This window comes from Drosophila navojoa, chromosome 5, assembly GCF_054131105.1.
Source record: "Drosophila navojoa isolate 15081-1374.11 chromosome 5, UAZ_NAV_1.0, whole genome shotgun sequence".
Lineage (NCBI taxonomy): Eukaryota > Metazoa > Arthropoda > Insecta > Diptera > Drosophilidae > Drosophila > Drosophila navojoa.
The window spans coordinates 17,297,352-17,311,095 of record NC_142893.1 but is presented as its reverse complement, the minus strand read 5'-3'; the positions used below and the strand labels follow the sequence as shown (position 1 = coordinate 17,311,095).

The 13,744-nt window shown below is 34.3% G+C and overlaps 2 protein-coding genes across 13 annotated transcripts in view; one reads left to right on the top strand and one right to left on the bottom strand.

Moving 5' to 3' along the window:
- Window positions 1–485: 485 nt before the first annotated feature.
- Window positions 486–3,388, top strand: LOC115563948 (fas apoptotic inhibitory molecule 1). The gene is made up of 4 exons (XM_030387705.2): window positions 486–1,123; window positions 1,242–1,307; window positions 2,796–3,107; window positions 3,174–3,388. The coding sequence occupies exons 1-4, from the start codon at window positions 986–988 to the stop codon at window positions 3,363–3,365; spliced, it is 708 nt and encodes a 235-aa protein (XP_030243565.1). The 5' UTR covers window positions 486–985; the 3' UTR covers window positions 3,366–3,388.
- Window positions 3,389–3,526: 138 nt separating this feature from the next.
- aPKC (protein kinase C iota type) overlaps window positions 3,527–13,744 on the bottom strand; it is a 31,329-nt gene continuing 21,111 nt past the window's right edge. For 5 of the 12 annotated variants that reach the window (XM_089262470.1, XM_089262465.1, XM_089262464.1 and 2 more), the window contains 8 exons: window positions 11,920–11,970; window positions 11,752–11,837; window positions 9,754–10,710; window positions 9,498–9,692; window positions 7,982–8,097; window positions 7,732–7,858; window positions 5,844–6,084; window positions 3,527–5,784 (listed from right to left, as the gene is read on the bottom strand). In XM_089262470.1, coding sequence (XP_089118596.1) covers window positions 7,771–7,858; window positions 7,982–8,097; window positions 9,498–9,692; window positions 9,754–10,710; window positions 11,752–11,837; window positions 11,920–11,970 — 1,493 coding nt within the window. In that variant the 3' untranslated portion in view covers window positions 3,527–5,784; window positions 5,844–6,084; window positions 7,732–7,770. Of the gene's footprint in view, window positions 5,785–5,843; window positions 6,085–7,725; window positions 8,098–8,621; window positions 8,744–9,497; window positions 9,693–9,753; window positions 10,711–11,751; window positions 11,838–11,919; window positions 11,971–13,744 lie in introns of those variants that run through there. The other 7 variants (XM_089262469.1, XM_089262462.1, XM_089262471.1 and 4 more) reach the window with 4 other exon arrangements.

The window sequence follows — 13,744 nt, the reverse complement described above, 5'->3', positions numbered from 1 at the left end:
AATATGTCATCGAAATCACTTAATTATATAGATTAGTTTTTATTTTCTTCTCGCTTTTGTCATGAGGCTTTCAATTGATTGATGATTGCCAATATTTTGTTGACTACTAAAGCGGCTATGTCTTGGCACAATGCCAAACGCATTAAATAGTTAAGCTACCCACTTGGCTAGGGCCATAACGATTGCATAGTTGCCGGCGCTTGGGGTCTGTTCAAAAAGTAAAGTTTATTTTTATGCTCAACGTCGACGACGACGTCGGCGACATGTGTGCAAATGTTAACACATAGTCAACACACACAAACACACACATATATATATACACCATAAAGAGAACAGAAGTGGGGCTTAGCCCCACACATCAACACACTCACACGCACACTCAAAGTGAAACAAATCAACTCTGTTTTGGCGCCATGCGGTGCTCCTCAGCCCTACTCTGACTCTGACTATGGCTGTGGCTCCGGCTTTGGCTGTGGCTCCGGCTTTGGCTGTGCACTTTTTCTAGCCACAACAGAAAGAGCCATCGACAACGCAACTCGACCAGAAACCGACCAGACGCGGGGCCAACAACAGCAACAACAGCAACAGCAACAACAGCAACAGTAGCAACAACAACAACTATACAAATTTTCTTCAGTTCCTTCGCCATTATTGTGTGTTGTTTAGTGTGCCATTGACGCTGAATGCTAACGGTTCGCGTTGCCTGCCTGCCGCCGCCAAAGCGCTGACAAAATATATACATATATATATAAAAATAAACGTAGCACAACTAGTTGGGCCAAGTGTAAAGCTCTTAATAGGCCCTAACTATAACAGCTATTGGCGTAAATCACTTGGCATTTCAATTGAGATTCGAATCGACGATTTTGATTTGCATTGTGTTGCTTGCATTTTGAATGCATTAACTACAAAATATATATTGAAAGCGAAATCCTGGAATATTATTAAGTGAAATCGATTTTTAGTTTTTAGCGGCGGCCCGGCCATGTCGTTTCTGTCGCCAACGCTGCGCATGGAAAATCTGTCAACGGTGCCCATCATGAGTCTGGATCATGTGCCCGAGGCGCAGCGCTACAACAAAGACAACATTGTCGCCCAATGGTGTGCGCCCATCAATGGCAAGGTTCAAATCAATTCCCACTAAACAATCTAAGCCCCGCTGCATGTTGATTAGCATTTAATTAACTTTCATTCGCTCTCTCTCCGTCTCTCTCTCTCTCTCTCTGTCTGCTCGCTCCCAGATGTATCGCATCGAACTGGAGCACGGCACCACAAGTGGACGCCGCATGATCTGGGTCAATGGTCGGGTAAGTGGCGAATGCACTTTCCCAGCACGCCCCAAATAACGCGGCAATTAGTCATGGGGCCACGAAAAAAAACAAACACTTATAGTAAATTGGCAAACTACAGTTTTCTATAATTTGTACGACAATTTCTAATACCACTTTAAAGCTATTTCAATAAGCGGTGACATTGCTTTTTATGAAAATTTATCATAAAATGTCAAAGTTCACAGAAAACTCAACCGAAGTGTGTGATGGAACTATTTTAATGTGGAGACATAGACAACGGTAGTGAGGAAAAACTTTAATATTCTAAGCAAAAGGAAGAAATCATATAAAGTAATAATATTTTCCTATGAAAGTACAACTAAACTGATTCCTAAAGGGATATTTATTGATATAATTAAATTTCAAAAGTCGACTTTAACTTTTTTGTTAGTTTTGTATAAAATCAAATAATCTATTCCCATATAAATGAAAACTATGAAAGACCAAACCATAAAAGCTAAAGTTTTTCCTAACTCTAGAAGACATTTAGCTTCTTAAAAATATTTAAAAAATATATAATATATATATATATTTTATCCAAAAAATTTTAATCAATAAAGCTTTAAAGTTGCATTTGAAAGTTGAAAATTTTAAAAGCTTTTTTAAAAGATAAAATATTATGTATATTTAATTAATTAATTTTTTAAATTAATTTTCAAGCATTTTTGACTGAAATGATGCAAATATATATATATATATATATTATAATGATTTTTTTTAAAATACATATTTTGAAAAGTTAAATCTCTTCTAAAGAAGGCCTAAATAAATATAATAATAAATAAATATAAGTCTGTCTATCAAAGTGATAACTTAACAAGAAATACATTATTGCAATTTAGAATTTTATCTATCAATTAAACATTTTTAAATCCAGAAGTCTTAGTTTAGCATAGCTAAAAACATTTTAAAAATACCTGCAAATTTATATTATTTTTTGATAAAAAACTAAAAAAGCTAATAAACCTTAATAGATTGGGTAGGTTGGTTTAAAAACATAAAAAATAATATATATTTTTTTTAAACAACAAACCTAAAATAATAATGCTTTAAAGCTATCTAGTGAGCGCCAAGTATTGCTGTAGATTATCAAGTAAATAAGATCAAGCTGTTATTATACTATCCGTAAAAAATATAACGTACAATATTTAATTACTTGTTTGATAATGCTCATTAAAAACTGAATATATATGTATGTCTATTTGCATCAAATAAATCCCCAGTATATATTTCGACATCTGCATCTACTTGCTGCGCGGTATCTCTTAGTCAAGCATTGCCAAAGTAAACTGTCTCCCTTTCTCTTTTTGTTTGACCTCTCTTCATTCCAATTTGCTGACTTGCAAAACTATATAAAATCTGTGCTAAATTACACACATGAAGCCCTACAATTAGTTTAATTGGAAAGGTTTCAGATTCTCCACTCTTTCAATTGTCTACCGCTGCTATGCTCGACTTTTGCAGGAAGTGCTGCGTCGCGATTGGATGTTCAAGTTGGTGGGCGAGGATACGTTCGACATCGATCAGGCCCGCTGCATTATACGGGTCGATCCAGCGCCAGGCTTCAAGTACGAGTATTCACTGTACATTGACGGCAAACCGCATGCCCAGTACACCGAGGAGCTGACACGTCAGTATCGCCTGTGGCTCTGCACCTGTGGCAGCGGCAGCGGCAGCGGTCAGGCCGGGTCAACGGATGCGTCGCAGGAATACCGCATTATGCTCAAGCTGGACACGCTGAGTTTGTATGTGAACGATGAGCTGCGCGAGGAGGCGGTAAGTGAACCGGATGCAGGCCGAAAAACGAGGCTGACTATCAATCACGTTCACCCCGCTTTGCAGGCCGTCTTTGTGGAGGGTGGCACCGACACCAGCTTCGTGCTGCAGGACACACCATTTGTATTGCAGGCACGCTCCAGCGGCAACAAGCACGACGGCATCGTTCACACACTCCTCGTTAACGGGGTGCCCGTGCCGGAAGCAAAGATACAGCAAATCATGCAGGAACCCGTCTCCATACTGCAAACGAATTGAAGTCTCCTAGTCAACAGAAACCAGACGAAAAAAGGGATCACAATTCGCATTTGTTCATATATCCTGCGGCCTATCCATATGCGTGTGAATTGCAAATGTTTTATATCGCCCAACCCCTCCCTCCCACACCCTCAACATAATGAACTTGAAAGTGTTAAAAGTTTTACTTACACAATAATTTATTCGTTCGTTTATATGCATAATTGTAACGCAAATCGCAAATCGTTTACGTTCTCAATTTCATTTGACATTTTGCTAGCATTCAAAGTACTCAAAGTGCATTTAGTATAAAAATGAGAAAACAGGATACAAATAAAAACAGATGAATAAATAAATGTATCAAAAAACAGCGTGTGGCAATAGGCATACAAATATTACTAAAGTCAAAAAATATATATATGTATACGTATATTTTAACAAAATAATCAAAGAGGAAAAAAAAATCAAAGTGTAAACCTATTACTGTATAAATATAGTTGTTTAGAAAAGTTTTGCCGTCTACAATTTAATTTAAAGTTTTGGAAAACTTGTTTGGAAAATTCCTTTTAGATTTAAAACCATTTTGCTCATTTAGCCATTCATATGCTGACTCGACATTGCATTTTCTTTACAATTAAAATATGTGCATACTAAATTTGTTCAGTGTATCGACTTGCTTTTTATTATATAAATGATTTACTATGTTATTGATTGTTTGCTATCATTATTTCTGTTTAATTGAAAATATGCTGTTGGAATCTTTTTTGTATTTGTGTTTAATAATTTTAAATTGCTTAGTGTTTTCTCATTTTGAATACAATTAACAATTTAACATTTTTTTTTGTTTCGCTTTACTTTTTTTTTATGTATCTTATTTCAAAAATTGTTGTAGCTAATTAAAAACACAATTCATTTAACCGTTCATTAAATTTAAAGCAACACAATGATATTTTGTTTAATCACTAATTTAATTCTGTTTATCTTTCGTTTTCGCTTGCTTGTAATATGTCTACTCATTTAAGGGTTATAAAAACATAATTTACAATTTTATTTAAATATATATAAATATTTTTATATATATTGGTATTAGTATTAATATGTTAAAAACTCACGCAGTGCCAGAAATATTGAAACAATTTTCTAGGGTACACACAAAATTCGCGTGCTTTGAAAATAATTCAATTTTGATTTGTTTCACAACGAGCAATAAATTGTGGGACATGAATACAAAATAATCGTTTTATTGCTTGCTGAAAATCTCATACTTAGATGTAGTTTACAATAATTTAACAACAATTTGTGTATAGTAAGTACAATGTGTGGAATGTGTGGGTTGGAAAACGTAAAGTTTCTAATACTTAACAAAAACAGAAAGAAATATTGCCAGTAAACGATGCACGATGACGATTTTTGTGTAAACTTTATATAATAATACAGAAAATACATAAATTATCATTTGCTTAGAAATATATATATATATATTTATTTATATTTATATTTTATATATATATATATTTTTGTATATTTTTTTTAGAGCGATTCAACATTTGTTCCTGTCATCGAATTTTGATAATCAATTTTATTTGCTTTTGATAATTTTTGCCAGTTCGATTAGGTCTAGACTTTAATGCATTTACTGCTTACACACATATTCAATTTATCATTATCAATTTGTTGTTGTTGCTTTTAAAAACCGTTCTGCTTACTAACACTAACACACACACATACATTTTACATAATAATTACGCGCTTAATTATAATCGATTGATTTTCCTTTTCTTTTGTTAGTAGTTTATCTATCTGATTTTTTTTTTTTTTTATTTATTTATTTTTCGTTTTTTGTTAATTTGTAGTAAAATTAAATGTCTCGATTTTAAATATTTAAAAATTATATGTATGTGTGTATATATATATATATTTTGTTTAGATGCGTATGTATGTATAATTTTGTAGATTTATTAGCTAAAAATGTTGTTGCATACTTTTTTGGGTGAACGTTGCTGAAAGTCTTGCATTGAGTTATGAAATATTTTTTTTTTTTTTTTGTTATTATAATTTTCTCATCTTGTTGCATGCATAGATTTTGCCTAGCTTGCCTAGGTGCTTAAATAGTAAAGTAATCATTTGTAGTTTAGTGTAATACTCGCAGCTTGTGACAGTTTTCATTACATTTCTTATCGATTTTGTTTTTCTTTTTTTTTTTGGTATGAAAGTAGTTAGCTTTAAGACATTTGTTCTATTGGTAAAAGATTATAACTGTTTAATTTTGTTAATATGTATACTTTTTGTTTTTATTTTTTGCTTTTTATGTTTTTATAGATATTTGAATTGTTTTTGTTGCACTTGCTACCTGTTGTTGCTGTCTGCTATCTGTTGCTCGTGTTGCTGTTCAATATCTAATTCGTTATTTTAATTAGTTCAATGGAAGGCAAAACATGTGCTGCAGTAGACTTTTATTATTATTTGCTTGCATTTGATTATTATGATTGTTATTGTTACCATTATGATGATGTTGCTGCTGCTGTTGCTGCTGTAATTGTTGCAATTGCTGCTGTTGTTGCTGCTGCTGGTATGGATGATATTGCTGCGCCTGCGGCAGCTGCTGCTGTTGCTGCTGGCGATAATGTTGCTGCTGGCTTATATTATTATTGGTATTGGCTGTGCCTCCCGCGCTATTCAAATGCAGGAGACTCAAATCGTCAGCCACAGAATCATAATCACTGGAATCCTCGCCATAAAGCTGCAATAATACAGATCATTAGTATATATATATATATATATATATATATTAAGAGTTGCAAAATACAATATTTATATATAAGAAACATAGTTCGTAAATAACTGTTGACTGCCTATCGATGCCTGCTCCTCAGAGTCTTTTATTGACACTCTGCAAAAAAGTCTGAGAGCTACCAATTGCTTCGATTCTTCAACGATCAGACATACAAATTTTTTGCGCTCTGGTTTTTCCTCGTTTTCATTGAGCGAACGCCCATTTAATGTTTGTGAAAAGAGCGCCAAACGAATAAGTAGCTCAGCTCATAGCGCTCATCAGAAAACGAAAAGAAACGAAGGCTCTAGCTCAGAGCGAGAGCCATTGAATACGATTATTCTTCGGTGGATTTCTCGAACAGAGCGTAAAGTATATAAGGGCCAAGTGTTACTTGAATCATATTTTTTTGTACAGAAGATAATTTTTAATTTTTTTTTTTTTTTTGTTAAAAATAAAAGTTAACAAAAGAACTTGATTTGTTTGCAATACCAGCAATTCATAAATATTTTTTATATTTTATATAAAAACTCATTATAACAATTCTAGTTTAATTTTATAAATTTATTTGTTTCAATTGTATGTAAATTTTATATTGTTTTATTTTATTATTTTATCGTTTATTTTATTTTTTATTTTAATATTTTATCATATGTTTTATTTTTTATTTTATTATTTTATCGTTTTGTTAATTTTTTTTGTAATATTATTATATATATTTTAAATTTTTTATACCCCATAATATATGTAGATTTTATACTAAAACTCTTATTATAATTATTTTTGTAAATATTTTAATTATTTATTTAATTTTTTCATTAATTATTAAATTTGTTTAAAGATTTAGTTAATTATTATAATTATTACATTTTAATTCCGTATATCACACCAGCTAATTTTTTTTTAAATTCCAATTTAATTTAATAATTATATTTAATTTGACTATTTTATAAATTTTATATTGTACTTTATATAGTCGCTTGGAAACCCTTTTTTATATGCACTTTACATTCACCTACAATCGCTGAAAATACATTCTCTCTTTTCTCCTTTTATTTTTCATACATAAAACATGCTAGATACATGCCCCACCTTTCTGTTCCACCTGCTCCAACTATTGTCGAGCAACATATGCAAATAAATGGCTAAAAGCGTTTTTGCAATCGTTGACTTAACCTACGCCTCTTTTATTTTGCTTTATGTAGTACATTGTTCTTTGCGAACATACAACAAACCCAATTTCGTACTACCTGCACATGTTAGCTGAATGAATATACCTGGTAAAGCAATTGCAAAGAACTTTGTATGCTTGTCAAACAAACAGCTCGCAATTAAAGTTTACTTAAATGACGTAAACAATGTGTGAAGTTGATATAAATAGAGCAGTTGCTGAAGAGTTTCAATTAAAATAATGAAGCCAGGCCTATTTTAAGACTAAAATAACTTAAAATCGACAACAAAGGGAAACTAGAAACTGTTTAGCCAACAATCAGTAAAAATTCCAAAAACTTTTCGATCAACATAGCCAAGGAAAACTTTTTAGAACCCCTATGGAATTTTTATAAATATTTAAGACCAAATATAACCAAATTTGATGTCATTTAAATTTCCACTTACACGCATATTATACGGATGCAAATCACACGTCTCGTGGTGTCAGACGCAATCCTCCAAGGACATGAGCAAGGGGTTGACATACTCAAAGCCCTCGAATTCCGATTGATCGATGTTGCCAATGACATGGCTAATGGGAAGAGAACAATTCATTAGTGAAATGCAAAATTTGAGTGCTGATTAAATTATCAATGTCGAATTGGGTAGAAAGGAATACCAAAATGAAAAAATAAATAGAATGGAAAAAACTTACTCATCATCTGGAGTCAGCTGCACCGGTTCGCCCGTAAACTCGATCGGGAAATTGGCCAGATCACGATCAGAGTCTAGGCGTGGCTTGAATGGAGGCGAAACCTGTTTGCGTTCGAGCTGCATGAGGTTGAAATTGGCATGTGTTTGGTGGTGCGTATATTGCGAGAGAGAGAGAGAGAGTGTGTGTGTGTGTGTGCGCGCGCAGGATATATGCAAAGATAGTAAAAATAATATGATTATAGCTAAAGATAGTGCCAGCCAATATCGGCAAACGTAAAAATCAAATTCAATAAGGCTCAGGACACATTTCAAATGCATGTCCATGTGAGTTCTATGTGTGTGTGTGTGTGTGTGTATTGATGATGATCATGATGTTAAGTAGATAGAGCGAGCGGGGTAGGGGGGACGTGTGTTCTTTACTGATAATAGAGGGGACAGCGGGCGTATACACAATGTGGCTGAGAGCGAACATTACCTGCTGTTAGTCTGACCACTAATGCTATGAAATTATTATTTATTTTACAGTTTATAATTTTTTTTCGGGATATTGTCTCATGCTTTGTGGTACAATTAGAATAAAATAACCAAAACTAGAAAAGGCATTTTTTTTTTCGTATTTCTTTTCTTGACACAAAACTTACGGATCATCTGGCGTCAATTCAGCCGGTTCTCTGGTAAATTGAACGTCAAAGTTTGTTGTCATATAAGGATCGCCAGGATCCAGGCTTGGTATATAAGGCGGTTGTACCTCCTTTTGTGCAATCTTTTTATACACAAAATCATATATAGTAAACACTTAGTATTATAAATGACAGAAAATGTCTCAATATTGATAAATAGTATAACCACAACATTAATTAACATAGATTTGCAACTTTTTGTAAATTGAGATAGTTTATGAGGTTCTGCTGATTATAATTGAATTATCTTTCTATATTATAATTATTATAATTGATTTTCTGTTACTTGCGGAAATGCCAATTTAAAAAAAAAAATATTTATATATATTGTGTTTGCCTTTTTCTTATCTTTGTTTCGCTTGCTTATCTAAATCTATTCCTCTTTATAACAACTTCCTAACTCGCTCTTTCTCTTTTTCTCTCTTAACAGATAAATTTTGGGAATTTTTTATGGCAATTGATCCGAATTTGATATTTGTAGTAATTGTTTTTTTTATAATAATAATATTTTAGATAGCTCATTAAAGAGATAGAACCATTTGGCTTACAAGAAAAGAAAACTATATTCATTTTAAGTTTATTATATCTATAAAAAAAAAGGTTCATAAACAGAAAATTCCCTTGAAAACATGGTAAGCTCACATGGGATTAAAAGATTCTTCCGCTTCAACTAAACAAATATTTAAAATTCTTTCCAACACATCAATGGGAGATTTTAAAAAGGCTAAACAGTTTGAAGCACAACGAGTATCATCATTATTACCAACATTGACATCATCATAATAACACACACACACACAAAAACATAGAGTCCACATAGGTCAGCCTTGGACTTACCATCTCCCAGTCAATGACCTTGAAGAACGGATGATTTACAATATCCATGAAGGCAGACTCACGATGGCAGCCCAGGCGATCAGCGGGATTCTTGTTGAGGAAACCTTTCAAAACTGAAGCAGCCTTGACGCTCAACGAGCGCGGTATGCGTATGGTCTTCTCCAGAATCACTTGGAACAGATAATCCTCAGTGTTCTGCAAATGGCAAACAGAATTTATTAGAGAGTTACGTCGAGATAAGTAAATGCAACTTTACCTGATCTGGATTCTCGGAGGCGCCCGCAATGTCGAAGGGACTGCGTCCAGCGAGCATCTCGTAAAGCAGCACACCTAGCGCCCACCAGTCCACCGAGAAGCCGTAGTCCTCGCCGCGCAATATCTCCGGCGCAATATAGTTGGGTGTGCCGCAGAACGTGGAGGTCGTGTCGCCCGGACGGATGCCCTCCTTGCACATGCCGTAGTCCGTGAGCTTTATGTGACCCTCATGATCGAGCAGCACATTGTCCAGCTTTAGATCACGATAGATGATGCCCTTCTCGTGCAGAAAGTTTAATGCCAGACTAATCTCGGCAGCGTAGAAGCGGGCATGCTCTTCGGGCAGGCGACGTTGTCGCTGCATGTGGTACATCAAGTCGCCGCCGCGCACAAACTCAATGACAAAGAAGAGGCGCGAGGGTGTCTGGAAGCAAGAGTGCAGACCCACGAGGAACGGATGATTGGAGGCTGTCTCAAAGACATGCTTCTCCGTTTGCACCCAGTCAATGTCCTCGTCGTCGGTGACCAGCGCCTTCTTGATCACCTTCATCGCATAGATGCGACGCGTGCGCCTCAGCTCCACCATCAGCACCTTCGCATAGCTGCCGCGTCCAATTACGCGTATCAGCTCAAAGTCATTCAACGAATACTGACGCTGTGTGGCCGGCTCCATGGAGTCCTCCGGCGGTGGCGGCACCACAATGTGCGCATGCTCGTGCGACTCGTACGCATCCCCAGTGCCGGCAACCGCCTCGTATGGCAGCGGTGGCAGTGGCACCGGCATCGGATCGTTGGCCTCCTCGGCACGCTCCTTGACCAGCGGCTCCGGCTGGTCGGTGCACTGCTTCTGCACCAGCTTATGGCACTTTTTGTGCACCAACAGCTTGCACTGTATACACTTGAAACCCTGACGTCCCAGGCCCCAGATGCGATCCTGGCAATACGCACAGAAGGCACGCTACAAAAAGGGAATACAAAAATTAATTATTGTTTGCTTTTACTTTAATATATAATATATTAATATATTAGATATGATTTTTAATATTATCAAGCTAATTTAAATATTCGTTGTATTAAAAGATTACAATTTAAAAAATACTTTAATGTTCTTCAGGTAAATATTAAAAATACTACACTTTTTGCAAATTTTTAAATATTTAATTTACTATTTTAATTAGTTTTATTTATAACTTAATGAAACGCATTGCATTGAACAAACTTTTTTTTTTTTTAATAAAAATAAGAAATCTTTTCTTTTATATTTAAATATGTACAATTTTTAATACCGATTTAAGCATATTTAAGAATTTTCAAGTAATGTTTAATAATTATTGTGATTTATAAAAATGTTTTCTTTACGAATAAAATATTTAATTATTTTAGTTGCAAAACGTTTGGAAAATTTTTTGAGTTTAACAACACGATTAAACAATTTGTTTTTTTATTTCGTTGCACAATTATTTAATTATGTTATTATCTTTTTAAATAATTATTCAATATTTTTAAATTATTTTTAATCGTTTAAATAATTTTTTTATTGTATTAATCCAATCCATATTAAAGCATTTATTTATTAGTAAACTAAATCAATTTTGTTTTCACAAATCGAATATTGAATTGATTTAATACTTAACAATTTTATCAGAAGACTTTTGATTATATATATAAAACAAAGCAATTATAATCATTATGTGCAAGTGTCTGCCTACAGTAATTTATTGATTATGAAAGTTAAGTTTCTGTAAAAATTTAAAACAAATTGTGTAGCAACTGAGCCTAAAGTTCAGTTCGAAAACTATTTAAACTGTTGTTTATAAAGTCAACAGACAGGTGAAGCAAAAGACGTTTCGATTAATCATAAACATTAGATCATCACAGCATTGTTTGTTATTATTGTTGCTCATTATTTCACTTGATAATTCATGGCTTTTTATTGCATTTAACCAGCGTGCAATGATGCTCCATATTCATCAGATATCGAACATGTGTGCATACTTACGCGATTGAAACGTTTGGCCTGGAAAATGTGTCCATTGACGCGATATAATTTTCGCCAGCGGCGAGCGCCTCTTCTGTAGATGCTGCCTATATGGGACGGAAATTAAGATCATAATTAGAAAAGCAGACAAGAAATCGGATTGCATTCACATCTGGTTGGGTTACTTACGATCTTCGCCATCGCAGGACAAGCCGGGCGCTTGAGGAACATTCGGAAATACTGCAAAGATACAAATTAGGGAAAATGTTAATTGTTAACTGTTAAATTGTATACACATGTAAATCAATGTTGAATAATTGTTGCCGAATTGTTCACTTTCAGTTATTTGTCATGCTTACGGCCATTTGTTTTGCCCATGCACGAGCTTGGCCTTATCAATTTAATTGACTGCCGGCTAAGGCCCAACAAATTGAATTAATCTTTTTATACCCTGAACCCATTGAAAATGGGAAATCAGGGTATAATGGTTTTGTTAAAATGTATGTAACAGGCAGAAGGAGGCGTGGCAGACCCCACAAAGTATATATATTCTTGATCAGGGCGACAAGCTGAGTCGATTTAGCCCTGTCCGTCTGTCTGTCCGTCCGTCCGTCCGTCCGTCCGTCCGTCCGTCCGTCCGTCCGTCCGTATGTTTGAACGCGTCGATTTCAGAAGATATAAGAGCTAGAGACTTCAACTTTTTTTTAAAATGTCCGTAAAAACAGCGCGCATATCGAGTTTTTCATTAAAAAACGATAACTCATTCCGATAGTTTTTTATCGATAAAAAACCTTATCGAAGATCACTTAAATAATTATATCTCTTACATCTTTCAAGCTAGAGTCTCCAAATTTAAAATGTATATTAAGATGTATTTTAGACAATTTCGCTTTTTGTTAAAATTTACCCCCCACCCCTAAATCCACCCCCTCACCATCATCTTTGTAAAAGTCGTATATCAAATACTAGAGACTTGTGCTTCGGTATGCACATACATTTAAACATCATGATTACGTTCTGTAAGTTTCATTACGATCGTACGTCTAGAAATTAAATTATTCAACAAATAAGTTCTCATAATATTGCCAACACTGCAGCGCAACCCAAGAGCAATAGGTTATAAATTTATAACTCCTACATTTTTAGAGCTATAGTCTCCAAATTTTAAAAGTATATTCCAATGCATTTTATACAATTTCGGTTTTTGTTATATTTTGGATACCGGCTCCAAATTCACCAGAATCCCCAGTGAAGGTCAGATTCTAGTATAGCTAATTGTGAATGATTTGATTTGATGTTTTCTTTTAAATGCCAAATATTCAATAGAATATGTAGATCATATGCTGAAAGTTTCATTAAATTCGGTTTAGTCAATCGACGTTAAAAAATAACAAAATGTTTGGCCAATTAACAAACGCACGTGCTGCAGCAACAGCAGTTTTCCAATACGTGTGCACACATACATTCAAACATCTTCTAGCACATTCTTTGAATCACATCAGCAGTTAGTTTCGTTTAGTTCTGCTAGATGGCGTTGCATCAGTGAATCTATTTCAGCTTTGACATTGCAAATGAGAACAGAGGAGTGGCGTCATGGTAGAGGGCGCGGCGCTCGATCGCGAGGTCCCCGGTTCAAATCCTGCTGGGCGTATTGTAGTTTTCTTTTAATTGCTTCAAAACTTTTATATATTTGTGATTAAATTTCTCTTATATTTTTTCAAAAATCGAAATTGAAATTTTAACATTTTTATTAGATTGGTTGTTCTTGCACATTCTTAAAGTCACATCAGCAGTTAGTTTGACTTAGATTTGGTAGATGGCGCTGTAGCAGTGAATCTATTTCAGTTTTGACATTGAAAATTAAAACAGAAGGGTGGCGTCAAGGTAGAAAGCGCGGCGCTTGATCACAAGGTCTCGGGCTCAAACCCGGAGCGTGTCGGAATTATCTCTTTTAATTGTTTCAAAATTTTTATTTATTTAATTAAATGAGTTTTCTATTTAATTTATATTTTTA

Excerpts from the sequence above, each read along its gene's own strand:
- LOC115563948 (XM_030387705.2), top strand. The coding sequence starts at position 986 with ATGTCGTTTCTGTCGCCAACGCTGCGCATGGAAAATCTGTCAACGGTG. Across the intron at positions 1,124-1,241 it reads GTGCGCCCATCAATGGCAAG|ATGTATCGCATCGAACTGGA; the intron begins GTTCAAATCAAT and ends GCTCGCTCCCAG. Across the intron at positions 3,108-3,173 it reads ATGAGCTGCGCGAGGAGGCG|GCCGTCTTTGTGGAGGGTGG; the intron begins GTAAGTGAACCG and ends CCCGCTTTGCAG.